This window comes from Pelodiscus sinensis, chromosome 27, assembly GCF_049634645.1.
Source record: "Pelodiscus sinensis isolate JC-2024 chromosome 27, ASM4963464v1, whole genome shotgun sequence".
Lineage (NCBI taxonomy): Eukaryota > Metazoa > Chordata > Testudines > Trionychidae > Pelodiscus > Pelodiscus sinensis.
The window spans coordinates 14,299,356-14,322,982 of record NC_134737.1 but is presented as its reverse complement, the minus strand read 5'-3'; the positions used below and the strand labels follow the sequence as shown (position 1 = coordinate 14,322,982).

Genomic DNA, 23,627 nt, shown 5'->3' with positions numbered 1-23,627 from the left:
CGACTGTCCAGCCAATCGGGCAGAGCAGCATGGCCTTCAACCATTCCTGAGCGATTTCCCAACAAATAACATCTGCACAATCATGAGAAGTCAAAATCCTGATTTCGCTCCCACACCCCCAAAGCAAATCAAACGCACTGTCTCTGACCCAAATGTTCTCCTGCATTTTGGGGAGTCTACCTGCGAGTTTCATCCCTCCCTGCCCGACTCTGCTTCCAACACCCAAGTCACTGTGTTGTGACTTCACAACGGTTGCTGGGGCGACAGACAGTGATGTCACCGATGCAGCTGCAGGCCTAGACTGTAGGAGATTTTGGTTCTAAGGCTGCCAGAGTGAGAAAACATACACCGTACAATCGGTTTTTATCCACCCTCTCCCTCCCACACACACACACAAGTTTGCTCCCGTCTGCAAGTCCCGTCAGCGTACGATGCTTTACGACGTGTTCCCTGACGCACGGCAGGTCAGCTAATAGCCTACCAAGTGCCAGGCAAGTCCCATAACTCAGGGTGAGGAACAGCCATGAAGTGCCATAAAACCCTTTCCCATTTCTGAATGGAAAGACCAGAAGCTCTGGGCCAGGTGAACAAATCAATTCTCACATCCCCTCCCGTGTAATGCTTGGAAGCCACGCTACACTGATAGACGGATGTTCCAATCTGGTTACGAGGCTGGTAATGAATACACACGAGCCTCATAAACGTGTGGAAAATTACTCATAAATCTTTGAAGATGAAGAGAAAAAATCCCACCCCTGACTACAGAACTGCCTTCTTCAGAAACGGCTGTCTCGGCGGAGACTCGGCTAGAACTCATGGGCCTGTGGCCAAGGGGCCAGCTACTTGCACTGAAAGATGTATTGGCCGCATCAATGGTGCCTGAGGAAAACGGCTTCGCTTTCGATTGGCCTTACCACACAAAGAAGCTCGCTACTATTGAGCCCACCACCTTTCATCTCTTTTGCGGAAATTCAAGCGGCCAGTGTAGACGGCTGGCAAGTTTTTCCGCAAAAGCAGATGATTTTGTGGAAAAACGTGTCAGTCTAGATACAGCCGAGATGAATAACAGAATCATAAGCCCGCTAGAGCTGGAAGAGACCTCGAGAGGTCATCAAGTCCAGTCCCCTGCCCTCACGGCAGGACCAAGCACCATCCAGATCAGGGCTACTCAACTTTGGTAGCCCCAGGGGCCACAATGAAACTCACAGCACATGCCGAGGGCCGCAACTTAAGTGTGGTTGCACATACATGCAAATATATGCAAATAGCTTCTTTCACACTGACAGGCACGAATGCAAAGATTAAGGCAAGACTACACCACATGCAGACCCCATTTAAGTCAGTTCTGCTGATATTAATAAAATGCAGTATTTACCCAATTTCCAGCCATATGACAGCACTTTTAACGAGCAATGACAGTCCAGGAATTTAACTACTAAAATGCAGATCAAAAGAAGACCATTACATTGACTCGCTGTTGTGAAGCGTGTTCCCAATGGAGGCCATGATCAGATGATCCCGCCCACGGGCCATGTGGTGAGTAGCCCTGATCTATATCATCCCTGACAGGTGTCTGTCCAGCCTGCTCTTAAATATCCCCAGCGATGGAGATTCCACAACCTCCCCAGGCAATTTATTCCAGCGTTTAACCACCCTGACAGGCAGGAAGTTTTTCCTAATGTCCAACCTCAACCTCCCTTGCTGCCGTTTAATCCCATTTAAGCCCATAAAGTCTCTTCTTTATGAATATAATAGAGAAGAGGAGCGTAGTAGCTCTTTAAATAGTCTAGGAGCCCTCTAATGGTGCTCACTGTGTTTTCATGTGGCCCAATCTGGCTGTAGTAGCTGTCTGTGTATGTGGCTAGTCCTGGCATGTTGTGTAGAGTTGTGAACATGATTATTTGGATGCACCTGGGCCTGAGTGGTCGCTACACACTCTCCCGGCTGCGTAAGGAGCCCGGCAACGTCGTTGCTTTTCTGCTCCCAGACCTTTTGGAATAGCCCTGTGTGACGGCGTGTCAGGGTCCCCCATCTCCTGCACCCCCGTAGTGGCATGAACAGACTCCACCAGCCAGTAGAATAGAGGGAGTTTATTGCTTCTCCAGGATACAGCACAGCACAGATGTGATCTGGTTACAGGGCAGGCCTAAAATGCCTCAGCCCCCCCTTGAGATGGGGGAGACTGGGTCCCTAAATCCCAGCCCCTTTCCCTAGGCTGTCTCCTCCATGCTCCCCGACAGAAACTAACTCCCTCACTTCCAGCCCTGCCCCCAGCCAGGGCTCCACTCCCCTTCTTCCCATTGTTCCGCTCCCTGGGAGATAACTGGTCAGACAGGTTTGGAGCCCCCTCTGCATAATGACTGCCCTGCTGGGCCGTGCTGCAGCCAGTGGAGGTCACTCACAACCCACTGCCCAGCATAGCCACCAGCAAGGTACCCCCACTACGTCACACTCTGCGAGCGTGTGTTTGCATCTCACAGGCCAATCCAGTCCCAGCGTGAATCCCACTGAGCCAAATACCACTCTGGTGTCAGAGGGGGGCAACTTCAGCAATTTTGCTACAGTCGCTCCAGCCCCGCGGGAACTGGGAAGGGGATTCCCGAGCGTTGGTTCCGCTCTTGGGGACCAGCTGGGTGGTTTTATGGAGCTAAGCTGGATCCTGGATGCAGCCGGATGTGCTCAGCTCAGTGCCACGTCACAAACAGCAACACAACCTCGCCTGTGCCAGGATCTGCCATGCTGCAGAGCACTGCAGGTGTGTGCAGCTGGAATATACCTCCCCTGCTGCCTAAGAGCCCACGCCTGGGAAGCCACGGCTCAGTGGCTGCGCGGGTGCCATTCAAACGCACCTGTTTTCAGTGTCACGTCAGTGGGCCACAGCACCGCAAAGCTGAGAAGACTATACAGACGCTCCCTGTATCAGCAGGAGAACTGCCTAGGAAGTCGTTGCTTTGTGCTCCGTGCCAATGGCTGTGATCGAAAAGCGAACTTCCTGATGCAACCTAGATCCTGCAAGCGCCTAAGCACCCTCAGACGGGGGGTGTCCGACACTGCTGTGTTTGGGAAACCTGACCGGCCGTACCCCCAAACTTTACACAAGTGCTGCTATGCTGACCAAGACCGTCCCATCTGAAGAAGTGGGCTGTGCCCACAAAAGCTCATGATACTATCTCTGTATTTTTGCTAGTCTCTAGGGTTATGTCTACACTGGCGGGTTATTGCGCAAGAAGGGCCATTCTTCCGCAGTGTCCACACTGCCCACTCGCTCTTGCGCAAGATTTACAGTAAAGCGTGGTAAGAGAGGGCTTCTTGCGCAAGAGCTACGCTCTTTTCTAACAGGTGTAAGGCCTCTTGTGCTAGAGCTCTTGTGCAAGAGGGCAGTGTGGACGCACGGCAGGGGTTTCTTGCACAAGAAACCTCTATGGCTAAAATGGCCATCAGAGCTTTCTTGTGCAAGAGAGCATCCACACTGCCATGGATGCTCTTGTGCAAAAGCACATGGCCGTGTGGACGTGTTCTTGTGTAAGAGTTCTTGCACAAGAACCCTTGCGCAAGAAGCCATCAGTATAGACACAGGCAATGGGTATGTCTACACTTGCACCCTATTTCAGGAGAGGGATGCAAATGCAGCTGAACGAAATTGCAAATGAAGCGTGGATTTGAATTCCCCACGCTTCATGCATATTTGCGTTACGGCGCTATTTCAAAATAGCGCTATTCCGAAAAAAGAACCGCTGTGTAGATGCCGTTATTTCAAAAGAAAACCCTTCTTCCGAAATAACTGGTAAACCTCGTTGTAGGAGGAATAAGGATTATTTCAACCTTTGAATAAATTCAAATGCTGCATAGTCCTGTCTTTTGTTTCAGCAAGACCAGACTAACACGGCTACATCTCTATTACTATTCAAGAGGCAGTAGGTAGGTTGGTGGAAGAATTCTCCCATTGGCCCTGCATTGTCTACACCAGGGGTTAGGTTGGCTTAACTACACCACTATGATGGATTTTTCACACCCCTGAGCAACGTAGCTGGGTCACCTAAACTTTCTTAGTGTAAACAAACTCAACTGTCCAGGACAACCCCTGAAAGTTGTACTAGTACACCTAGTTCGGTTACTGGGGTGATTTCTTTTAACTCAGACTGATGGGTCTTAAATGGGCACAGCTTATTCCCCTTCCTGGATAGGCATCACCCCTGGGTACTAAGCACTCATTCCAGCCTACGTACAGCTCCACTGGGGCGCGGGGTTGGTACCTCTGCAGATAAATTGTTGCACGCAATCAAGGCCTGTGTCCTCTACTCAAAACTGTGAGGCCCGGCGCTGCTGCCGGCTGCACTGTAACTGCAAGGCTCGGGGGAGAGCTTGCCTCCTGGAGAGCCTTTTCCCAGTGCTCCTGGAAATGCACAACAGCTGCGGTGGCCTTTTCCCACGGGGAGGTATCATTCCAGCAACCCGAGCCAGACAGCGTGATCCTGCCACAGCAGGTTTCTCCCTCCCCACAAAAGCAGGGCCAGTCGCTCGGGTTGGGAAAGGCCAGGCAGAAGGGACAAGAAACAAACGGCCAGCGGGCAGCTCCCTACGGGGATCGGTCATGGCTTACAGAGACAGGAGGTTTGGAAGATCCCGCAGTGCCTCGGCAGGAATCCGCCTTAGCTGGTTGTTCTGCAGCATCCTGTAATGAGAAAAGAAAAGGCTGTTAAAAAACCAACAACCAGGAGGCTTTCTCCGCTCCCCGGGCAAAGCCTAGAGACCAAAGACCAAAGCTGGAGGGGATGGAAGTGATGTTTGGGGGACCCAGCGTTCCCAAAACGCAGAGCGTAGCACAGACGTGATGTCTGCATTGCGGCTGGCAGCGTAACTCCCAGCTCAGCAAGAGATACCCATGTTAGCTCTGCTCACTGGTATTCCAGGCCACTGTGGCATGGGCAGCCATCCATGTACAGTCCCATCTAAGATCCTCGGGATGTACTCAGGTGGCTAGCCCAGAACGCCCCTGCGCTGTCATGGCCACTGGGAAGTTCTTAAATGTCAGCCTGAGCAGAGCTAGCAGAGGACTGTCTACCTGAGCTGGGATTTAAACCTGCAGCATAGAGGGATCAAGGATCCTGCAGCAGAGAGTTCCATAGGGAATGAGGTGGTGTTTGATGGGAACATTTGAGGAAGGCAGTGGGCTGTGTGGGACATTAAAGGGTTCTCTCCTGACTCCCAAGTCTTGATGGTGGAGGACTGGCCCCACATTTATAGGGGATGGATCCTGGTGTTGCATATCCTTCTGGGAGCACACAGAGGGGGTGTCTACACTGCACCGTAACTCGAAATAAAATACGCAAGTTGAGCTACGCAATTATGAAATAAGCTATTTTGAAATAGCATTGAAATTGCGTATCTTATTTCAATGCTATTTCAGAATAGCTTATTTTGTCATTTGGGCTGTCTATACAGCATCAAATTCCAACATAAAGTGCTATTCTGAAACGTCCCTGACTCTCTGTAGAATGAGGGTGGCAAGGACGTTGGAATAGCAAGCCTGAAATAATGGGCTCGCTATGAAGATGCGAGATAGCTATTTCGGGATACTCCGGTATAATAGCGTTACCCATAGATGTACCCATACACAGGCCCTACACAGGCGGCTGGGTTCTCTCATTCTGGTGTTTGTAAGAATAATGAGATTCCACACAGACCCACACGTTACTGCTCTTTATACATCACCATTGTTAATCAATTATCATTAGGACCAATGAGGGAGGGTTCCCTGCTCCGACAGGCTAGCAAGGGGACTGGGTGCATTCCAACAGCAGTGCAAGGTACACATGGGGATGGAGCTGCGGCTGCTAGGGCTGAGGCACCCTGCTGGGTGCAGGTGAGGTCACACCTGGAACAAGAACTCAGGCCAGGTGAGGAAGGACCCCAGAAGATACAGAAGCGGGTTCTGAAGATGGTGAAGGACCACGAGGGTTATGCAGTAACTAAGGGACCAGGCTGCTTTGGAGAGAGAGAGACAGACTGGGGCCATACCTAGCCCATTAGTTCCAGGGGAACAGTTCGGATTGGCTTTGGCAGGGCCGACTTATCCATCAGGCACAGTAGGGCCCACGAAAATGTTTTAATTTCTTTTACAATCAGAAGAAAAAAAATGAACTTTTAGGGTCGAAGAAAATGTTTTAAATTTTTTCTCACATCAGAAAAAAATGAAACTTTTAGGGCCCACGAAAATCTCTTACATTTTGCCTCAAACAGAAAAAAAAAATGTTGAAGTATTTAAAGTGATATACAAAATAATTTTGAATATTTTTTTTTTATGGAGGAAAGGGCCCACGAAGGCAAAAGTGTCTAGGGCCCACGAAAGTCATAATGCGGCCGAGGGCTCTGGTGGCTTCCACGCAGCTTCATTGTGAGCCATTAGCAGAGGCAGGAATAATACGTAGACGTCCTGCCACCCAGTCTGCTGCCCCGCCCATGCAGCTTCCCGCTGGGCATGCTGTCATGCCCTCAGCAAATGCCCATTTGGGTAGAGATCAGTGCTCCTTGTAAGCTCAGGGGAGATTCAGATGCTGCCTGGCTGATTAGCAACCCCCACAGCGAGGGGTTTTGTTTCGACTGGGGGTGCACATTCACGCTCTCAGGGGACAAGTGTCCGCCTGGCAAAGCCACCACTCCCAAATATCACAGTTGGGGTGCCTGGAGGCTGAGAAGGGCGACAGGAACCCTCTTGCGGGAAGGCCGCGGCATAACACGATTTGATTTCTCAGAACCCAGAGCAATAGCGCCCCAGAGCCCCACCCCAGAGAGAGAAAAACCCGACAGCTCCCTAAGACACTGACGCACAACACCCTCCTCCCCATGGCTGCCTGCTTGAGAACTGAGTGCTGCTGCTAGGCCCGGCTTTCCAGCTTCCCGACAGAGCCACTACCCTGCAGGGACAAGGAACAGACGCTGAGAATTTACAGTGACTTCTCACACTGTCGGTAGTTTCCAATATCCCAAACTTCTGCGCTGGCCCGGCCTTTGGGCAAAGTGAGCGAGGTGGTTGCATTGGGCCTCCCACATTCAAGGCCCCTGCCCACCCGGCCGCTCACCCACTGCCCTGACTGGGAGCCACGCAGCCGTGCGGCTCAGCCTAACACAGCACGCCGCCTTGGGCCCCGCAAACTCTTTGGCCAGGCCTGCTTCTGCAGAACAAAATGCACCTCAAACAACGACACACGTTAAAGCAGTTCTAAGGCACCTGGAGTGTCTGGTGCCTCTGGGTGGCTGGGGCCTTTGGACTTCTCACCTGCCGTGATAGCTCATGCTCTTTGGTATCTGTAAATTCAGTCCTGGGTATCAGCTCTTAGAGGTATGTGTTTATATCAGGGAAGGCCTGGCACCTATTGCAGAGGGCAGTGAGGTTTGTGAGTAGGATTGCTAGGTGTCCGGTAGTGACCTGGACAGTCCGGTATTTTTGCCTCCTGTCCGGTAAAAAAATCCAGAAAATAACGGACACCTAAAATGTCTGGTATTTTCTGATTTTTTTCCCGGCCAGGAGGCAAAAATACTGGACACCTGGCAACCCTATGACACACTTAATAACTCTCTGAGTTCTTTTTTTTCTCAGCAACTTTGGTCTCCCCCTCTTTTTTGCCCCCCCCAACAGAATTTTTTTCCCGGTGTTTTTTTTTGGGGGGGGGGGGGAAATTCGGTATTTTTGGGTAAACTATCTGGCAACCCTACTTGTAAGTTCCTATCTCGGACTGTTGTGCAGTCAGCATCTGGCTCTTGAGAAAGCTCTGTCTCTAGCTAGGACAAGTCTTTCCCTCGTGGTAGAATCATAGAATACTAGGACTGGAAGAGACCTCAAGAGGTCATTGAGTCCAGTCTCCTGCCCTCATGGCAGGACCAAGTACTGTCTAGACCATCCCTGATAGACATTTCTCTAACCTGCTCTTAAATATCTCCACAGATTCTACAACCTCCCTGGGCAATTTATTCCAGTGTTTCACCACCCTGACAGTTAGGAACTTTTTCCTAATGTCCAACCTAAACCTCCCTCGCTGCAGTTTAAGCCCATTGCTTCTTGTTCTATCCTCAGAGGCCAAGATGAACAAATTTTCTCCCTCCTCCTTGTGACACCCTTTTAGATACTGACAACCGCTGTCATGTCCCCCCTCCATCTTCTCTTTTCTAAACTAAACAAGCCCAATTCTTTCAGCCTTCCCTCATAGGTCATGTTCTCTAGACCTTTCATCATTCTTGTTGCTCTTCTCTGGACCCTCTCCGATTTCTCCACATCTTTCTTGACATGCGGTGCCCAGAACTGGACACAAGACTCCACCTGAGGCCTAACCAGCACAGAGTAGAGCGGAAAGTTCTGTTGAACGTGGGCAGCGGGATTCCAAAGTGCTGTTGTCATCCCAGAGCTCGACACCATCTTTTAGGTCCCCGGGGCCTGGGCCACAGTCTCCTCACGACAAGGCCGAGCCCTTGACTCTATGGGGAGCCCTGATAGATGGTGGAGGACGGGTGTGGTGAGCTCGTGGTCGCCCATGTTGCCACGGAGCTGCGCTGCGGAGTTGTGGAGCGTGGGGCTTCGCGCCCAGGGGTGTTGCCTGGGGAGAGTCCAGCGGAGAGGTGGCACAGCCATGTGTAACCCAGGCCAGGGCGCTGTCTGACAGGACAGTGTGAGAGCTGCCCCATCACACCAGCTCCACACGCGAGCAAGTGACTCCACAAGCTCTGTGGGCCCAATCGCCCAGGGAAACGGTCCCTCCCACACACGGGGCCGGGAATTGCCTCTTTCCCCACCCTCATTCAGTGGCCAGAGCCCTTCAGGGGGGATTAAAGCCAGAGCTCTCCCCAGGCCTATCATGGCAGCTTTTCAAGTCCCTGGAAACTCAGTCTGCCTGCTCCATGCTCCTGGGCCTGCTGGAGGCACAGTAATTTTGGGGGGGGGGGGGGGGGGAGAGGGTTAACGTTTCTGGAGGGAGCTGGAAATGGCAGAGAGTCTGGAGGGGTTTCACAGGCCCACCTGCCAGCGATCCCTCCCAAGAAGCTGACAACATCATTACAGAAAACAATTCAAGCAGCTCTAACAGCTCAGCAGTGAATCAAGAGCACACGACAGCCTAACACATCCCTGCAAACCTGGCTCGGAACCTGCTCCCCACACCTGGCCCTGGCAGCCAAGGTTCAAGGATGCTGAATGTGCCCGGTGAGGAAAAGACTGGGAATGCATTAATTCTAGCAAGCTAAAACCCCTTTCCATGACTAATCTCCACCGGGAAGCCTGAACGGGTCAGCCACTACAAGCACACACTTTTCCTTCCTTCACTTCATCAAACGATGGGGACTAATTTAGCTACAGCTACAGATTTGGGCGTCATTGTGGATAGATCTTTGACAACATCCACTCCGTGGGCAGCGGCAGTGAAAAAGCAAATAGATTGTGAGGAATCATTAAAAAAGGGATAGAGAAAAAGACAGAAAATATCTTATTGCCTCTCTATAAAACCCTGGTATGCCCACATCTTGAATACTGCATACAGATGTGCTCGCCTCATCTCAAAAAAGATCTATTGGCATTGGAAAAGGTTCAGAAAAGGGCAACAAAAATGATTCAGGGTTTGGAATGGGTCCCATATGAAGAGAGATGAAAAAGACTTGGACTTTCCAGCTTAGAAAAGAGGAGACTAAGAGGGGATAGGACAGAGGTCTATAAAATCATGAGTGGTGTGGTAAAAGTGAATAAGGAAAAGTTATTTCCTTATTCCCACAATATAAGAACCAGGAGTCACCAAATTAAATTAATAGGCAGCAGGTTTAAAACAAACAAAAGGAAGTTTTTCTTCGCTCAGCATACAGTCAACCCGTGGAACTCCTTGCCAGAGGATGTTGTGAAGACTAGGACTTTAATAGAGTTCAAAAAAGTGCTAGATAAATTTATGGAGGTTAGGTCTGTCAATGGCTATTAGCTAGGATGGGTAGGAATGGTGTCTCTAGCCTCTGTTTGTCTGGAAATGGGTGACAGGAGAGGGATCATGTGATAATTACCTGTTGTGTTCCCTCCCTCTGGGGCACCTGGCATTGGCCACTGTCAGAAGACAGGCTACTGGGCTGGATGGACCTTTGGTCTAACCCAGTATGGTCGTTCTTATGTTGTCCCAGCTAGTCCTGTGCACCTCCCCAGAGGTGGATGCTATGGTTCAGCTGGATTCTAAAGTAGCTTTGGAGTCTCTCTCTTGCAGTGAGGGGCATTTCTGTGAGACGTTTAACATCACTCTCAGTCAAAGGGCACAACTTGGCAGCAGAGGCTGCTGTGAAGAAGGCAGAGAGATCCAGGATGCAGAATCAGATATCAGGAGGCCAACAGCAAAATCAGCAGGTCCAGAAAACTTGCACCCAAGAGTTTTAAAAGATCTGGCTGAGGAGCGGTACCATTAATGCTTGATCAGTGGTAAGCCCTGGGGAAGTTGCAAAAGACAGGTAGAAAGCTAATTTTGTGCCAATATTTAAAAAGGGTGAACTTGGGTAATTATAGGTTTTTTAGCCTGACATCGATTCGAGGCACGTTAATAGAGTGGCTGATATGGGACTTGATTAATAAGGAATTAAAGCAGTGTAATATAATTAAAGCCACTCAGCATGGGCTTATGGGAAATAGATCCTTTCAAATTAATTTGATTGTTTTCCATTACAAGTTTGGATGATAACGCTAGGAGTGTTGTATTCAGGCCCTCCGATGGGAAGGGGCAAACAGGGAAATTACCCCGGGACCTGGCGATTCAAAGGAGCCTAGGGCTCCAGGCTGCTGCCATTGTAGCAAGAGCAGACGTGGCCAGAGCTCTGGGCCCTTTAAATTGCTACTGGAGCATAATGTGGCATGCTCCGGGCAGGGGGAGCTCCGGGTGGTGCTGAGAGCTGCCTGCCCAGCCCCGCCCCTTCCACCTGAGGCCCCGCCCCTTCCACCTGAGGCCCCGCCTCTTCCGGGAACGCAGAGCCTCCTTCCCCCTTGCTCAGAGGCTGGGCAAGACTGTCAGCCCCCCCCCCCCCCCCCCCCGGCTGTACTATGTTTCCACTCAATCTTGCATGACATTTTGATTAAAATACTAGAGCAATCAAAATGCGACATTGCACACATTAACCGAATTAAAAACTGGCTAACCAATATGTCTCAGAATGTAACTATCCATGGGGATTCATCATCAAGAAGGAATATTTCCAGTGGAGTCCCACAGGGACTGAGACTCATGGCCTGAGACTATCTGACATTTTTATGAATGACCTGGAAGAAAACATAAGCTCATTCCTGATAAAGTTTGCAGAGGACAAAAAAATGAAGGCAGCATTAAATAAACAAAGAGGACAGGTGACTTGTACAGAACCATCTGGATTGCTTAGTAAGCCGGGCACAAGCAAACAATACGGCCGTGTCTACACTAGGAGATTATTTCAAATTTACTAAGTTGGACTTCTGGGCACCTGATTTTACAAATTCGAACTTGCATGTCCTCACTGAGGACACAATACACAGAGAAGGACTGGAACTCCACTTCATTGTCAAGTTTAACACTCATGCAAATGGTCTAAATCAGATGGCTTGCACATTATCAACCAACCAACCAATGAAGGTGCCAACGGTTCTTGATGTCTGTGTAGAATCTGGTGTTAGCACTCTTCCTTTCCTAGTGCAAACGAATGGTTATCAGCCTCTTGTAATTATTTAGTCTTTGAGGTGCTAATAGACTATTTGTTGTTTTTTAAGTTTTTCCTGTTACAGACTGGTTCGACTATCCCATTGAAACTAATCTAACCAATGTCCTTTTTTCTCCCCCACCCTCTCTAATTTTTTTCTTTCCCTCTTCCACTCCCTCCTTCCCTTATTTATTCTTGGTTCTGGACTTCCAACACTCCGGTCATCTGAAGAAGTGGGCTGTGCCCACAAAAGCTCATGATCCCATCGACATGTTTTGTTAGTCTATAAAGTGCTACCAGATCGTTTGTTGCTTTTTAAGTTTTTACTTTGATCTGTCAGTTTTCACTTGCATTCACTTAAATCCTGCTTTTTATGCTTAATAAAAGTGCTTTTGTTTACTATCAAGCTCAGTGTCAATAATTGTCACTTGAGGGGAGAGACGCAGCTGTGCACAGCTCTTTCATTACTCTTTAGGAGCTTTCTCTGGGTATAACTTTTACACACACACAGATTTACGGGCTGTCTCCCCCCTGGGTGCTGTCTGTCAATGGCCTTATTGCTGATTCCTCCTGGAGCTGAGCAAATTCAGCATCTGTGCTGCTCTGTTGGGGGTGGTTACCCCAACTCTGTGCCTTGGCTTGGGGAGACAGTCCTGACCCAGTAGGACAGAGTGGTGGGGTGCCGCAGAGGGCAGCTAGACGGGCACAGTGGTATGATGAGCACACCGGGGGACAGTCTCAAGGGATCAAACCTGTCTTACGGCCTTCAGTGGACGCAGAGAACAATGGATCACGGTCCTCTCTACAACAATCCTTAACATATTTCCAGATTGTTATCCGATCCAGTGTTCTTTTCTCAAGACCAAGCATGCCCAGTGTTGTAACTTTCTTTGCAGGTCAGGCTTTCTAAACCTTTCAGTATCTTTGCTGCTCTCCACTGCCCTCTCTTCAATTTGTCCACCTTTTCCTCACCGTGTGGCAGCCAGAACTGGACAGAGTATTCCAGAGGTCTGGGTCGAGACTGGCAAGTTTTTCCGCAAAAGCAGCTGCTTTTGCGGAAAATCTTGCCAGCTGTCTACACAGGCCGCTTGAACTTCCGCAAGAACACTGACGATCTCATGTAAGAAATCAGTGCTTCTTGCGGAAATACTATGCTGCTCCCGTCCGGGCAAAAGTCCTTTTGCGCAAAAGGGCCAGTGTAGACAGCTCAGATTTGCTTTGCGCAAAAAAGCCCCGATGGCGAAAATGGCGATCGGGGCTTTTTTGCGCAAAGGCGCGACTAGATTGGCACGGATGCTTTTCCGCAAAACGTGCTTTTGCGGAAAAGCGTCCGTGCCAATCTAGATGCTCTTTTCGGCAAATGCGTTTAACGGAAAACTTTTCCGTTAAAAGCATTTGCGGAAAATCCTGCCAGTTTAGACGCAGCCGAGGAGTCCTCAGCAGTGCCCCAAAAAGCAGGACAATTGACTCCTCTGTGCCACGAAGGACACTCCCCTTAATACACCCCAGAATAGCAGCAGCTTTTTTTCCAAATTCATCGCACTGACTCCTCTTTCCTTTGAGAGCCTCGCTAAGGCCCAGTCCCTTTTCAGCAGTGCCAATCCGCCAGGGCCTTGTTTTGAGTGCTCCTAACTAACGCGAATCCCTCCCGCCAACGTGCTTGCAACCCCTCTCGCCCCGGTGGGATCTGCAAATGGTACAGACACACTCCTCATTCCGTCATCCCCGTTATGAATTCTACTCCTGACTAGTGCCAGACCCAGGACTGGCCCCCTAGGTTGCCCCTCCCCGCTGGAAGGCAAACCCTGGATAACAAGGCTTCTAAGCCCGGACTCGCAGCCAGTGGCATGCCCACCTCAGGGAAATTCCTACTAGGCCACACTTCCCTAGTTGGGGAAGTGCAGGGGGGCCGTTTTCCCTTTTCCCCTGTTTGTGAAGGCCCCCAAACCAAGCGGCATGGTGACCTGGTGCCTGGGTACTTAGGTCTTCTCTGGTGTGGCCTGGCTGCTCCCCGTCATGGCGAAGGGGCCAAATCGGAGGGAAGGGCACCGACCCCTGGCACCAGGTCACGATTGCAGAGTGGGAGGGTTGGGCTCGTTCGCCAACCCCCTCCCCTCAGTTCCAGGGTTTGTCCTGAGTCCCCGCCCCAGGGTGTAGCCCTGCCCACAGTACAATTGCACCTGTGCGGGGGGCGGGGGGGGAGGCCCGTAATAACCTTCCTGCCCCTCCATGCTCCAGCCACCTCACATCTATCTACAGTCACCCCAATTCCGCTTCCCAGGCAAGCCTTATCCCAAGCATGGAAAAAGCCCCCAAGTTCTCTGGTCTTTTGCAGTTGGGAGGTGGGAAGACAGACCAGGCCCCACCTGCTCAAGGCTGCCCCCCCGCTGAGTGAGGTCCCTGTGGCACGTATATGACCACCCCGCAATGTTCCCTCTAAATTTTTTCCCATCCATGTGCAGAATAAATTTTGTTCTGCGCACCGAGGCACATGCAGAAGTGCACCACCAGCAGACACACATGCTGCCAGCTGTGGGTGCTCTGCCAATCAGCTGGATGGCATCTGAATCTCTCCTGGGCAGGCACCCAAATGCTCGGCTTACAGGGAACACTGCCACTCTGGCCTGGGTGCTGGACCCCATGCCAGGCTTGCAAAGAGCTAGCCCTGAGGGTGGTTGTGTACAGAGGAGAGGGATCTTAGCAAGTCAGCATGGAGAGAATACAGCGATGCAGCCTAGGAGGAAGCGTTTGGCGGCTCCCTGTGAATTGTCCTGCCTTGCCTCTCTACTGAAGCGACCCCACTGCCCCTGCTGAGGCATCCGGCCTAGCATCTGGGCCTGTCGCAGACGAAGACCACAGGTGTTACAGTCTGGGGTCTGGAGAGGAAGAGCTGGCTCAGCCAGCAGGGGGCGCTGTGCAAGCTACGGAAGAAACACCTCCTTGAGATCTTCCTACATTCTGCATCTGCAGATGGCCGAGAGTCAGTCAAATATAAACTAATCAAAAGAGGCTTTCAAAGCTCACGAATTCCCATAGTAGAAAGTTCCCCTTGTTGACTGGGTGGAGGAGCTGCGGTTTCTCCTCTGTTCCTTTGATATGTTGCCTAATGCAGGCTCCGGATAAAGGGAAACCTAAATGCTAAGCACAGAGATTTTGGGCAGGATTCATACTTTACATCTTCAGAAGACCTAGCAGACAGGGCTGCGCTCTGTAATCCTGGGAGCGGGTTCGGACCTGCTCGCTTCACAGAAACCGTGCCGGCGAGGCCGATTTCACAGTGCGGGCGAGTTCCAAACACGGCCTCCGGGGGAAAATGTTTATGGCAGGAGAGATGTTCAGAAATGTTTGTGGCGCGAGGAAGAAGGACGGGCAGCTGGAGAGATGAGTAGAGACTGCGCCGGACCATCTCAGAGCAGCAAAAAGTCAGGCAGATTCAGCTCTGGGAGGACTCCTTCACTCACATGTGGCCTCCCACTGGGCCATCCCCGGGTCCCACACTACTGTCTCCCAGTGGAAGAGCTTGGCTGAACGGCCGCAGGGATGGTCTGAGTCCTGGGGGAAACAGCTGTCTTGTCTCAGAAAGATGCTGCCTAGAGATTGCTGGTTTTCTCTCTTAGGAAGACAAGGCCACGTCAGAGGTAGCCACGGCCTGGGCTCAGGGTGTAATGCAGGCCTGGGGAGAGAACTACAGAACCTGTTGGCAAGGGAGGAGGATTTACAAAGCACAGATAAATCACCCACGTGTCTGATGCATAAGGACTCCAGGACTGGGCCAGCTGCTGGTCCCCGGGTACATGTCGTAGCGCTGGCAGTGTACGCTATGTAAGGTCATGCAACAGGTCAGGACTGGAGGCAGGCTCTCCCCCATCCATGCCTTCTGCTCTAACCACTGAGCGACCCTTCCTTTCTCAACACCCCAAGCGGGGGGCAGAGCAACCAACCAGCTAAGCCAAAAGCCAGCTGCAAGTCAGGGCCCCCAGCGAGCCCCGGCGTTGCCACGTGACCTTGCTTGGCATTGCATGGATTCAGAAACTGGCAACTGGGTGCACTATGGCATGGCCCCTGCCTCTGAATCAAAGCCCCATGCCACACGTGACCCCCCCGGGGACAGCGGCACTGCAGGAGTGCAACAGGCGCGTGGTACTTACAGGGTCTTCAGGCTGTAGAGGCCGGAAAAGGCTTCTCCTGGGATCTGGGAGAGCTGGTTTCCAGAGAGGCGCCTGCAGAAAAGAGGAGACAATGTCATCAACGCCCCATAATGCTGCTGCTTTCCCCTCGAGTGGCTGCTCCAGGGAAGGGGATAATGGCCTACTGCTGCTGCCAGCTAATGGTGTCGCTTCTATGGCCATTCCGTGTCCTGCTGGAAGAGGCTGCTGAGCCACAGTCACTTGGGCAGGGGAGAGGAAATGAAGCGTGTGGCTTCCCTTCGAAGAGGCCTTGACTTTTTTCTTCCACAAAGCTACCCGCTGGTCGTGACGGTAAGGAGAGGCCCTGCTTTCTGGCCTGCAAGTCCACTGGGAGACGGCCCCACAGAGAGCAGGGAGGCAGGGAAAGGGCGCCCCTTACTCATTAGGAACAGGATTATTTTCCCCTCCGTTCCCATGCCCTCTCTTGCCACCCTATCGGCCCTTCCTGGCACCGTTTGGCCTGGCGTGGCCTACTAGCGTGTCCCCACCGCTCCACCGGCCTGCTCGGCCTTCCCCTATCAGCCAGTCTCTCCAGAGCAATGCTAAGGGGGGGGGGGGATCACGCTTCTTTGAATTCCTTCCAACAGATCAAATATCAAAGTGCTGGGTGTGGCCGTGACTCCTCCAGGGCTCAGCAGGGCTCCGGTGCCCTGCATCACCCCATCGATTCAGGCTGAAAAAGCTGCAGGAGAGAGACGAATACAGAAATTCTCTCCGTGCCACTGCAGACATCCCTGGTGCCCCACACGGGAATAAGATCTAATAGAATTGAAAAAGGAGCAGAGAAAGGCAACAAAAATAATGAGGGGCATGGGGCAGCTCCCATCTGAGACAAGATTCAAAACATTGGGACTTTGCAGCTTGGAAAAGAGAAGGGGAGAGATGCATGAGGTCTATAAAATCAAGGCTGGGGTGGAGGAAAAGTGTTATTTACCCCCGGGACACTAACAGGCAGCAGATTTAAAACAAACCTAAGAAAGGATTTCTCATAAGGCACCATCAACCTGTGGAACTCCTTGCCAGGGGATATAGCGAAGGCCAAAAGTATAACTGGGTTCCAAAAAAGAATTAGGCAAGTCCATGGGGGATAGGCCCATCAACAGCTATTAGCCAAAACAGGCAGGGATGCAGCCCATGTTCTGGGCGTCCCAAAATTTCTGGCTGCCAAACGCTGAGACTGGATGACCAGGGTCTGAATCCCATTAATTTCCACTGAAGTATGTGGTACTAGCCACGGTGGGAGACAGGATACTGGGCTAAGTGGACCCATTGGTTTGTTCCAGTAGGTCTGTTCTGATGTTCTTAGAGGCAGAGGAGGTTCAGAATCAGAGAGAGGTGATGGAATGAACAGGGGAGGTGAGGAGGAGATAAGGGAAACTCTCTCGTGGAGACTGTACTGTCTGAGATGGCCACCTGCGCAGGCTGGCGAACGAATGGGAGGTGGTAAAGTGGCGTGTACTCTGTGAAAGGGGGCTCTCAGTGTTCGCTCACAACACAGGAACAAGGGGGCAGGAAATCAAGTCAAAAGGTGGCAAATTCAAAGCCAAGACAAAGAAACCCTTTTCTCACATGGTGCATATTGGCCTGTGGAACTCACCGCCTCAAGAAATGGCCGGGGCCAGAACAGTTTACCCTTCGGTAGCATTCTAGGCTAGTTCTGGTTATGGGGCATGGCATGGGGTGGCAGGGCAGGGTCGGTGGCCTATGCAGGAGGTCAGATCTGGTGGTGCCTTCTGGCCTGGAACTCCATGACTCCATTCCCCTGCATTTTGGCCCTTGGAAAGTCTACCGTTTCCCCACTACCTTCCCCCGCGCCTCTGTGCTGTGCTCCCAGCGGTTCTAATGGCCACACTCCCATTTACAGAGGGTAAACTGAGGCACTGAGCGAGGTCACGTGACCGTCCCAAGATCAGAGGGGGGCTCCGTGGCAGAGCCAGGAACTGAATGGGATCTCCCGACCCTGCATCCCCCGCCTTGGCCATAAACCTGTCTCCTCCTGGGCGTCACCTTCCGGGGCCTGCTACCTGCCCACTGGCCAACCCAGCACATTCAAAAACCATGAGCTTGGGTTTAAATTCAGGACATTGTTATCAACACGCAGTGCAGTCACCTTGCCGAGCTCCCATATCCCCGAGATCCAGACATTCCTTGTGGTTTTAAGGACACCCGGCATCCCCCACTTATTCCCAGGGCCCCAGGAGCTGAGGTTTTGACGCAAAATCCCACCAGATGCACAAGAGCCGGCAGCACACCCAGATGGCGGGGGTGGGGGAGCATCGGGAGGACCTGAGAAAGGCCTTGTCAGGCCTGACTCACCTACCACTGTCCGAGGTTGCCCACTGCCCGCTGGCTAGGCACACTTGTGCGGGTGCACTGGTACTCAGGCGCCCCTCCCCCGCGCTGGAATCCAGGGAAAATTGCTCCCGTAATTAGCCCTCCGACGGCATATCTAGCACGGGGTCGTCTCTTTAATGTGGGGGAGCAAGCTGGAACCTGCCGCTGTGCGGTATGTAAGCTGCCTGGCAAGCCGGGCCCTTTGTCACCAGGGGCGTGCGAGGCGGCGAAACGGCTCCCTTTGATGGCCGATTCCCACGTAGGGAGGGGATGCCTGGGAGATGAAACGGCAAAGCGCCTTCCTTGTCGGGGGGCTTCCAGTGCTGCAGCCCTCCCCCCCCCGGTACCTTAAACCAGTGGTCCCCAATGTGGTGCCCGCGGGCGCCATGGCGCTCGCCAGATCATTTATGTGCGTCCGCGGAGCAATCTGGACTGGCCCTGCCCCTGGAAGTGTGGCAGGTGCCAGCCCCGGGTGCATGGACGGCCCCTGCCCTAGGGTCGTGGCACATGCTAGTGCCAACCCCGGTGCGTGGCGCATGCTTGGCCCCGCCTCCAGGCACGTAGCCCATGAGCGGCCCCACCCTCAGGCACCCACTGCCTTAAACAAACCAAAGAGGCCATGCTGGTCCCTGCTTAGGGGACCCCGTGCCCCAGACCAAGTGAGAGGCGATTCCTGGCTAGCGTCTGTTCCCAGGTAGATAGGAACGTACACGAGAGAGGAACAGGCGCAAGGCTGCTCTGAAACCGGCTGTAGGTCCTCGTTGGGCTGTCCTGGCCAAACAAGGACCTTTCCACTCTGCGCCCCTGGCCCTGCGGGGGGTTCCCCAGAGAGTGAAATGGGGCAGGGCGCTGTACACGCTGCACAAAGCCGCCTCATTCGCCTCCGTCGAAACCCTGCTCGGCTGCCGAGGAACCGCTGCCCAGAACGCCGTCCTCAGCTGGCTGGCTGGCGTGTTTCCAATGCGCCTCACGCCAGGGCCTAGGCCTGGATCAGCAGTTCGGTCCTCACACCGAGAAAGGCGAGAAGAGTTCGGTTTGGGTCGAACCAGAACTGAATCGTTTGTGGGTCGCTCACCAAAACGCAACCTCCCCCACCGTTTCATTTCAAGTCAAATGAAACTTCCCTTCGGCCACGTCCATTCTACACCTTTTCAATCGGCACAACTCGCATTTGGGTGCTTTTCATTTCGTTGGGTGTCATTTTCCAAGCTTTTCACTTTTTTTTGATTAGCTAAATTTGGAAACAAAAAAAAAGTCCCGAAACAAAACATTTTGAATATTCCAAAACGGGATTTTTTATCATGGGTCGGGGTTTTTTCCCCATATTCGCCACATTTGACCTAAATTCACATAGGCTACGTCTACACTTTTCCGTTAAAAGCATTTTCGGAAAAGCACGTCTAGATTGGCAGGATGCTTTTCCGCAAAAGCACTTTTTGTGGAAAAGCGTCCGTAGCCAATCTAGACGCGGTTTTCCGCAAAAAAGCCCCGATCGCCATTTTTGCTATCGTGGCTTTTTTGAGGAAAACACTACTGTGCTGTCTACACTGGCCCTTTTGCGCAAAAGTCTTTCGGAAAAAGACTTTTACCCGAACGGGAGCAACATAGTATTTCCGGAAAAGCACTGACGATCTTACATGAGTTCGTCAGTGCTTTTCTGGAAATTCAAGCGGCCAGTGTAGACAGCTGGCAAGTTTTTCTGCAAAAGAACCTGCTTTTGCGGAAAAACTTGCCAGTCTAGACACAGCCATATGGTTCCAGTGCTCAGCTCTATGCAAATATGCACTTACACACAGACCACAGCTTCTCAGGGATGGAGAGAAGACTATTAAGGCCACGAGCCAGTTACATTGCTTAGAGGTGTGAAAAATCCACACCTTCTCCCCTGTGGAGACTGCTGGGCAAGCCCACCGAGGGGAAGAGCAAAGGGTGTAGACACGTCCATAGTTAGGTTGTTGTGCGCTGCCTTGTGTTAACCTAACTTTGTAGCGTAGACTTGGCTTCAGATTTACACTTTCCCCCAACAGCGCAATACAGGACATTAAGGGTATGTCTAAACTACACGGCTCCGTCGATGGAGCCATGTAGATTAGGCTGATTGGCAGAGGGAAATGAAGCCACAATTTAAATAATTGCAGCTTCATTTAAATTTAAATGGCTGCCCCGCTCTGCTGATCAGCTGTTTGTCGGCAGATCGGGGCAGTCTGGACGCTCCTCTGTCGACATGAAAGCCCTTTATCGACCTCCCCGGTAAACCTCATCCTACGAGGCATAACGGGGAGGTCGATAAAGGGCTTTCAGGTCGACGCGGGAGCGTCCAGACTCGCGCGCTGAGCCGACAAACAGCTGATCAGCTGTTTGTCAGCTCAGCGCGGCAGCCATTTAAATTTAAATGAAGCCGCGATTATTTAAATCGCGGCTTCATTTCCCTCTGCCGATCAGCCTAATCTACATGGCTCCATTGGCGGAGCCATGTAGTTTAGACACACCCCAAATGTGTTTCCTCCATTCCCTCATTTTATAAGCTGCCCAGTTTCTTGGACAAGATTAGCTCCTTCCAACCCCTGGTACCAGTGGACCATAAGGGTGTCTCCATTGGCACTCCATTTGACCAGACCCTTTTTGGAAACGTAGGGCCTCAGAGGCAGGTGGGAAATGGTCCCGTCCCATGAGAACTGTTGAAAAATTTTCCCACCCCAAAATGGTGGCGGGGAGGAGTCAAAATTGGGACAGAAAGTCGCACCAGTTTCCGTGAATCAAAAATCTGACCTTTGTTTTACAACATGTCAATTTCACACTTTAACATCTGAAAGGGTTTGGGTTTTACTAGATGTGAAATTTCGAAAGACGCTTTTTTGTTTCCAGAGTGTTACAATGAGACAGCAGGCCAATTCCAGACCCCGTGCCACAAAAGGGTTCTGTTTTTGACAAAGTGGCATTTCTCAACAACAGCCTCAAATAGTGAGTGGGAAAATTCCTGACCAGTGCTAATGGCCAGATTCCATGCACATGAAGGCCTTTTTGCCCTGCTGCGTGGAGACTATCACAGCACAGACCGTATGGCCCGGACGGCGGGTATGTGGAAGGCCATCTTTGCATGCTTCCAATAATGGATTATTCCAAGGGCATATTTAGGGAGCTCATCCCCTGCTGGAGGAATTCTCCATCTATCTCAGGGCCTTTTATCACCTGGGCGCTGCTGCAGTATTGTAAAAGGGAAGGGGTGGGTGACAGAAGTCATTCTTCCGCTCTACTCTGCGCTGATGAGGCCCCAACTGGAGTATTGTGTCCAGTTTTGGGAACCACATTGAAGGAAAGATGTGGAGAAATTGGAGAAGGTCTGGAGAAGAGCAACAAGAATGATGAAAGGTCTAGAAAACATGAGCTATGAGGGAAGACTGAAAGAACTGGGCTTGAATAGAAAAGAGAAGACTGAGAGGGGACATGAGAGCAGTTTTCAAGTGCCTACAAGGGTGTTACAAGGAGGAAGGAGAAAAATTGTTCTCCTTGGCCTCTGATGATAGGACAAGAAGCAATGGGCTTAAATTGCAGCAAGGGGGGTTCAGGTTGGACATTAGGAAAAACTTTCTGTCAGGGTGGATAAGCCCTGGAATAAATAGCCTAGGGAGGGTGTGGAATCTCCATCACTGGAGATATTTAGGGTCAGGTTAGATAGACATCGATCAGGGATGATCTAGATTAGGGGTGGCCAACCTATTTAACAAAGAGCCGAAGCAGTGGCGGAAAAAATGCAAAGAACCACTCCAGACTTCTCAAGAAAAAAAAAAAGGAAAGACCCCCTTTAAGGGGCAAGCAAGCTTAGGCTTTTTGGCCATATCGGGCTCTCAGCGATGGCCGCCATTTTGGGTGCCATTTTGAATCGCCTACCTGGTGAGCACAGGGGAGTCAGGGGCCAGGACAGGGGGGAGGGGGAGCCGGGGGCCATTGGGGAAGGGCGCAGGAGCGGCTTCGCAAGGTTGGCCACGGCTAATCTAGTTGGTGCTTGGTTCTGCTATGAGGGCAGGGGGCTGGACTTGATGACCTCTCGAGGTCCCTTCCGATTCTAGGATTCTACGTGGATGAGTCACCACCCAAAGCACAAGCCACATGCAAGGCCGGTTTGAAATCTGAAATATGTATGTGAAGGGATTTGAGTAAGGGCTGAACACCAATGCATGGACGTGTGTGTTATTTGAGAGAGCTGCATGTGCAGGTGTGTGAGAAGCACAACAAACATACACAAAAGTGTACATATACACTACCATAAAACATTCACAGAACAGCCATAGCTGGCCAGGGTCATCTGACTCTGGCAGACCCGGATATAAAATTGCAGCGTAGATATTTGCGATGCAACACAAACTCTGAGGTCCTGCAAGGCAGAACGATCCCAGAACCCAGGCTCCAGCCCAACAGAAGTCTACATTGCATACCGTCCTGGTTCAGTGTCAAAGTGAAGGCAGTGGTTAGAAATAAAAAAAAACATAACAAATGGGGGAAAGTGGAAATAAATAGCAATCATTACAAATTAGAAGTTATAAAGTACAGCAAAATGATAAGGGAAGCTATAGGCATTGGGGGAAACTCTATGGCTAGCAGGGCGAGTAACACAATAAGGATTCTTTAAATTATAATAGGCACAAAAGAAACCTTAGCAATGGCATCGACACCTTATTAGTTGGTAAAATTGTTACTAATAATGCAGAAAAGGAAAAGCGTTCAATAAGAATATCCATTTTGTATTTGGAAAGCAGGATAATGTGCTTATATCATATGAAGTACTTTCCAGTACATTCATAACCGAAAACGATGCCGAACAACATCTGCTAGGGATAAACATTTTTTAAATCAGCAGGCCTGGAAAACTTGCCCTTAGGGGTCCTAAAAATGTTGGCTGGGGAGATCTCATGCCCAATGGTACTACTTTTTATTAATTCTGTGAATAGCAGGAAAATTGCAGAAGACTGGAACAATGCTAATGCTGTGCCAATATTCAGTAAGGCCAAGCAGAACAACCTGAGTGACTATAGGCCGGTTAGCCTGACCTCAGTCCTGGAGAATAAAATGGAAAAGCTGATACAGGGTTCATCTGATAACACAGTAAAAACCAGGAATAGAATCAATGCCAGTCAACACGGGTTTATGGTAACTGGCATACTGAGATTTTTTTATAAGGCATCTGATTTAGTACCACACAGCATTCTGATTACAAAATGAGCCCCACACAAGATCAATGAAGCCCACCTGACATTAGTTATGAACTAGCTAAGTGAGAGATTTCAGACAGTAGTTGTCAAGAGGAGATGTTGATTGAAGGGGAGTATTTTCTAGTGGGGTTCCAAATGGATCAGTGCCAGGCCTGATCCTATTTACCATTCTCAGCAAAAAACTGGAAGTACAGGCAGTCCCCGGGTTACATGGATCCGACTTACATCG

At 51.0% G+C, this 23,627-nt stretch overlaps 1 protein-coding gene across 5 annotated transcripts in view; it reads right to left on the bottom strand.

Moving 5' to 3' along the window:
- Positions 1-23,627, bottom strand: part of LGR6 (leucine rich repeat containing G protein-coupled receptor 6) — a 163,270-nt gene that overhangs the window by 90,385 nt on the left and 49,258 nt on the right. For 4 of the 5 annotated variants that reach the window (XM_075910202.1, XM_075910201.1, XM_075910204.1 and 1 more), the window contains exons 3-4: positions 15,819-15,890; positions 4,601-4,672 (exon numbers count right to left, since the gene is read on the bottom strand). In XM_075910202.1, coding sequence (XP_075766317.1) covers positions 4,601-4,672; positions 15,819-15,890 — 144 coding nt within the window. Of the gene's footprint in view, positions 1-148; positions 211-4,600; positions 4,673-15,818; positions 15,891-23,627 lie in introns of those variants that run through there. The other variant, XM_075910207.1, reaches the window with a different exon arrangement.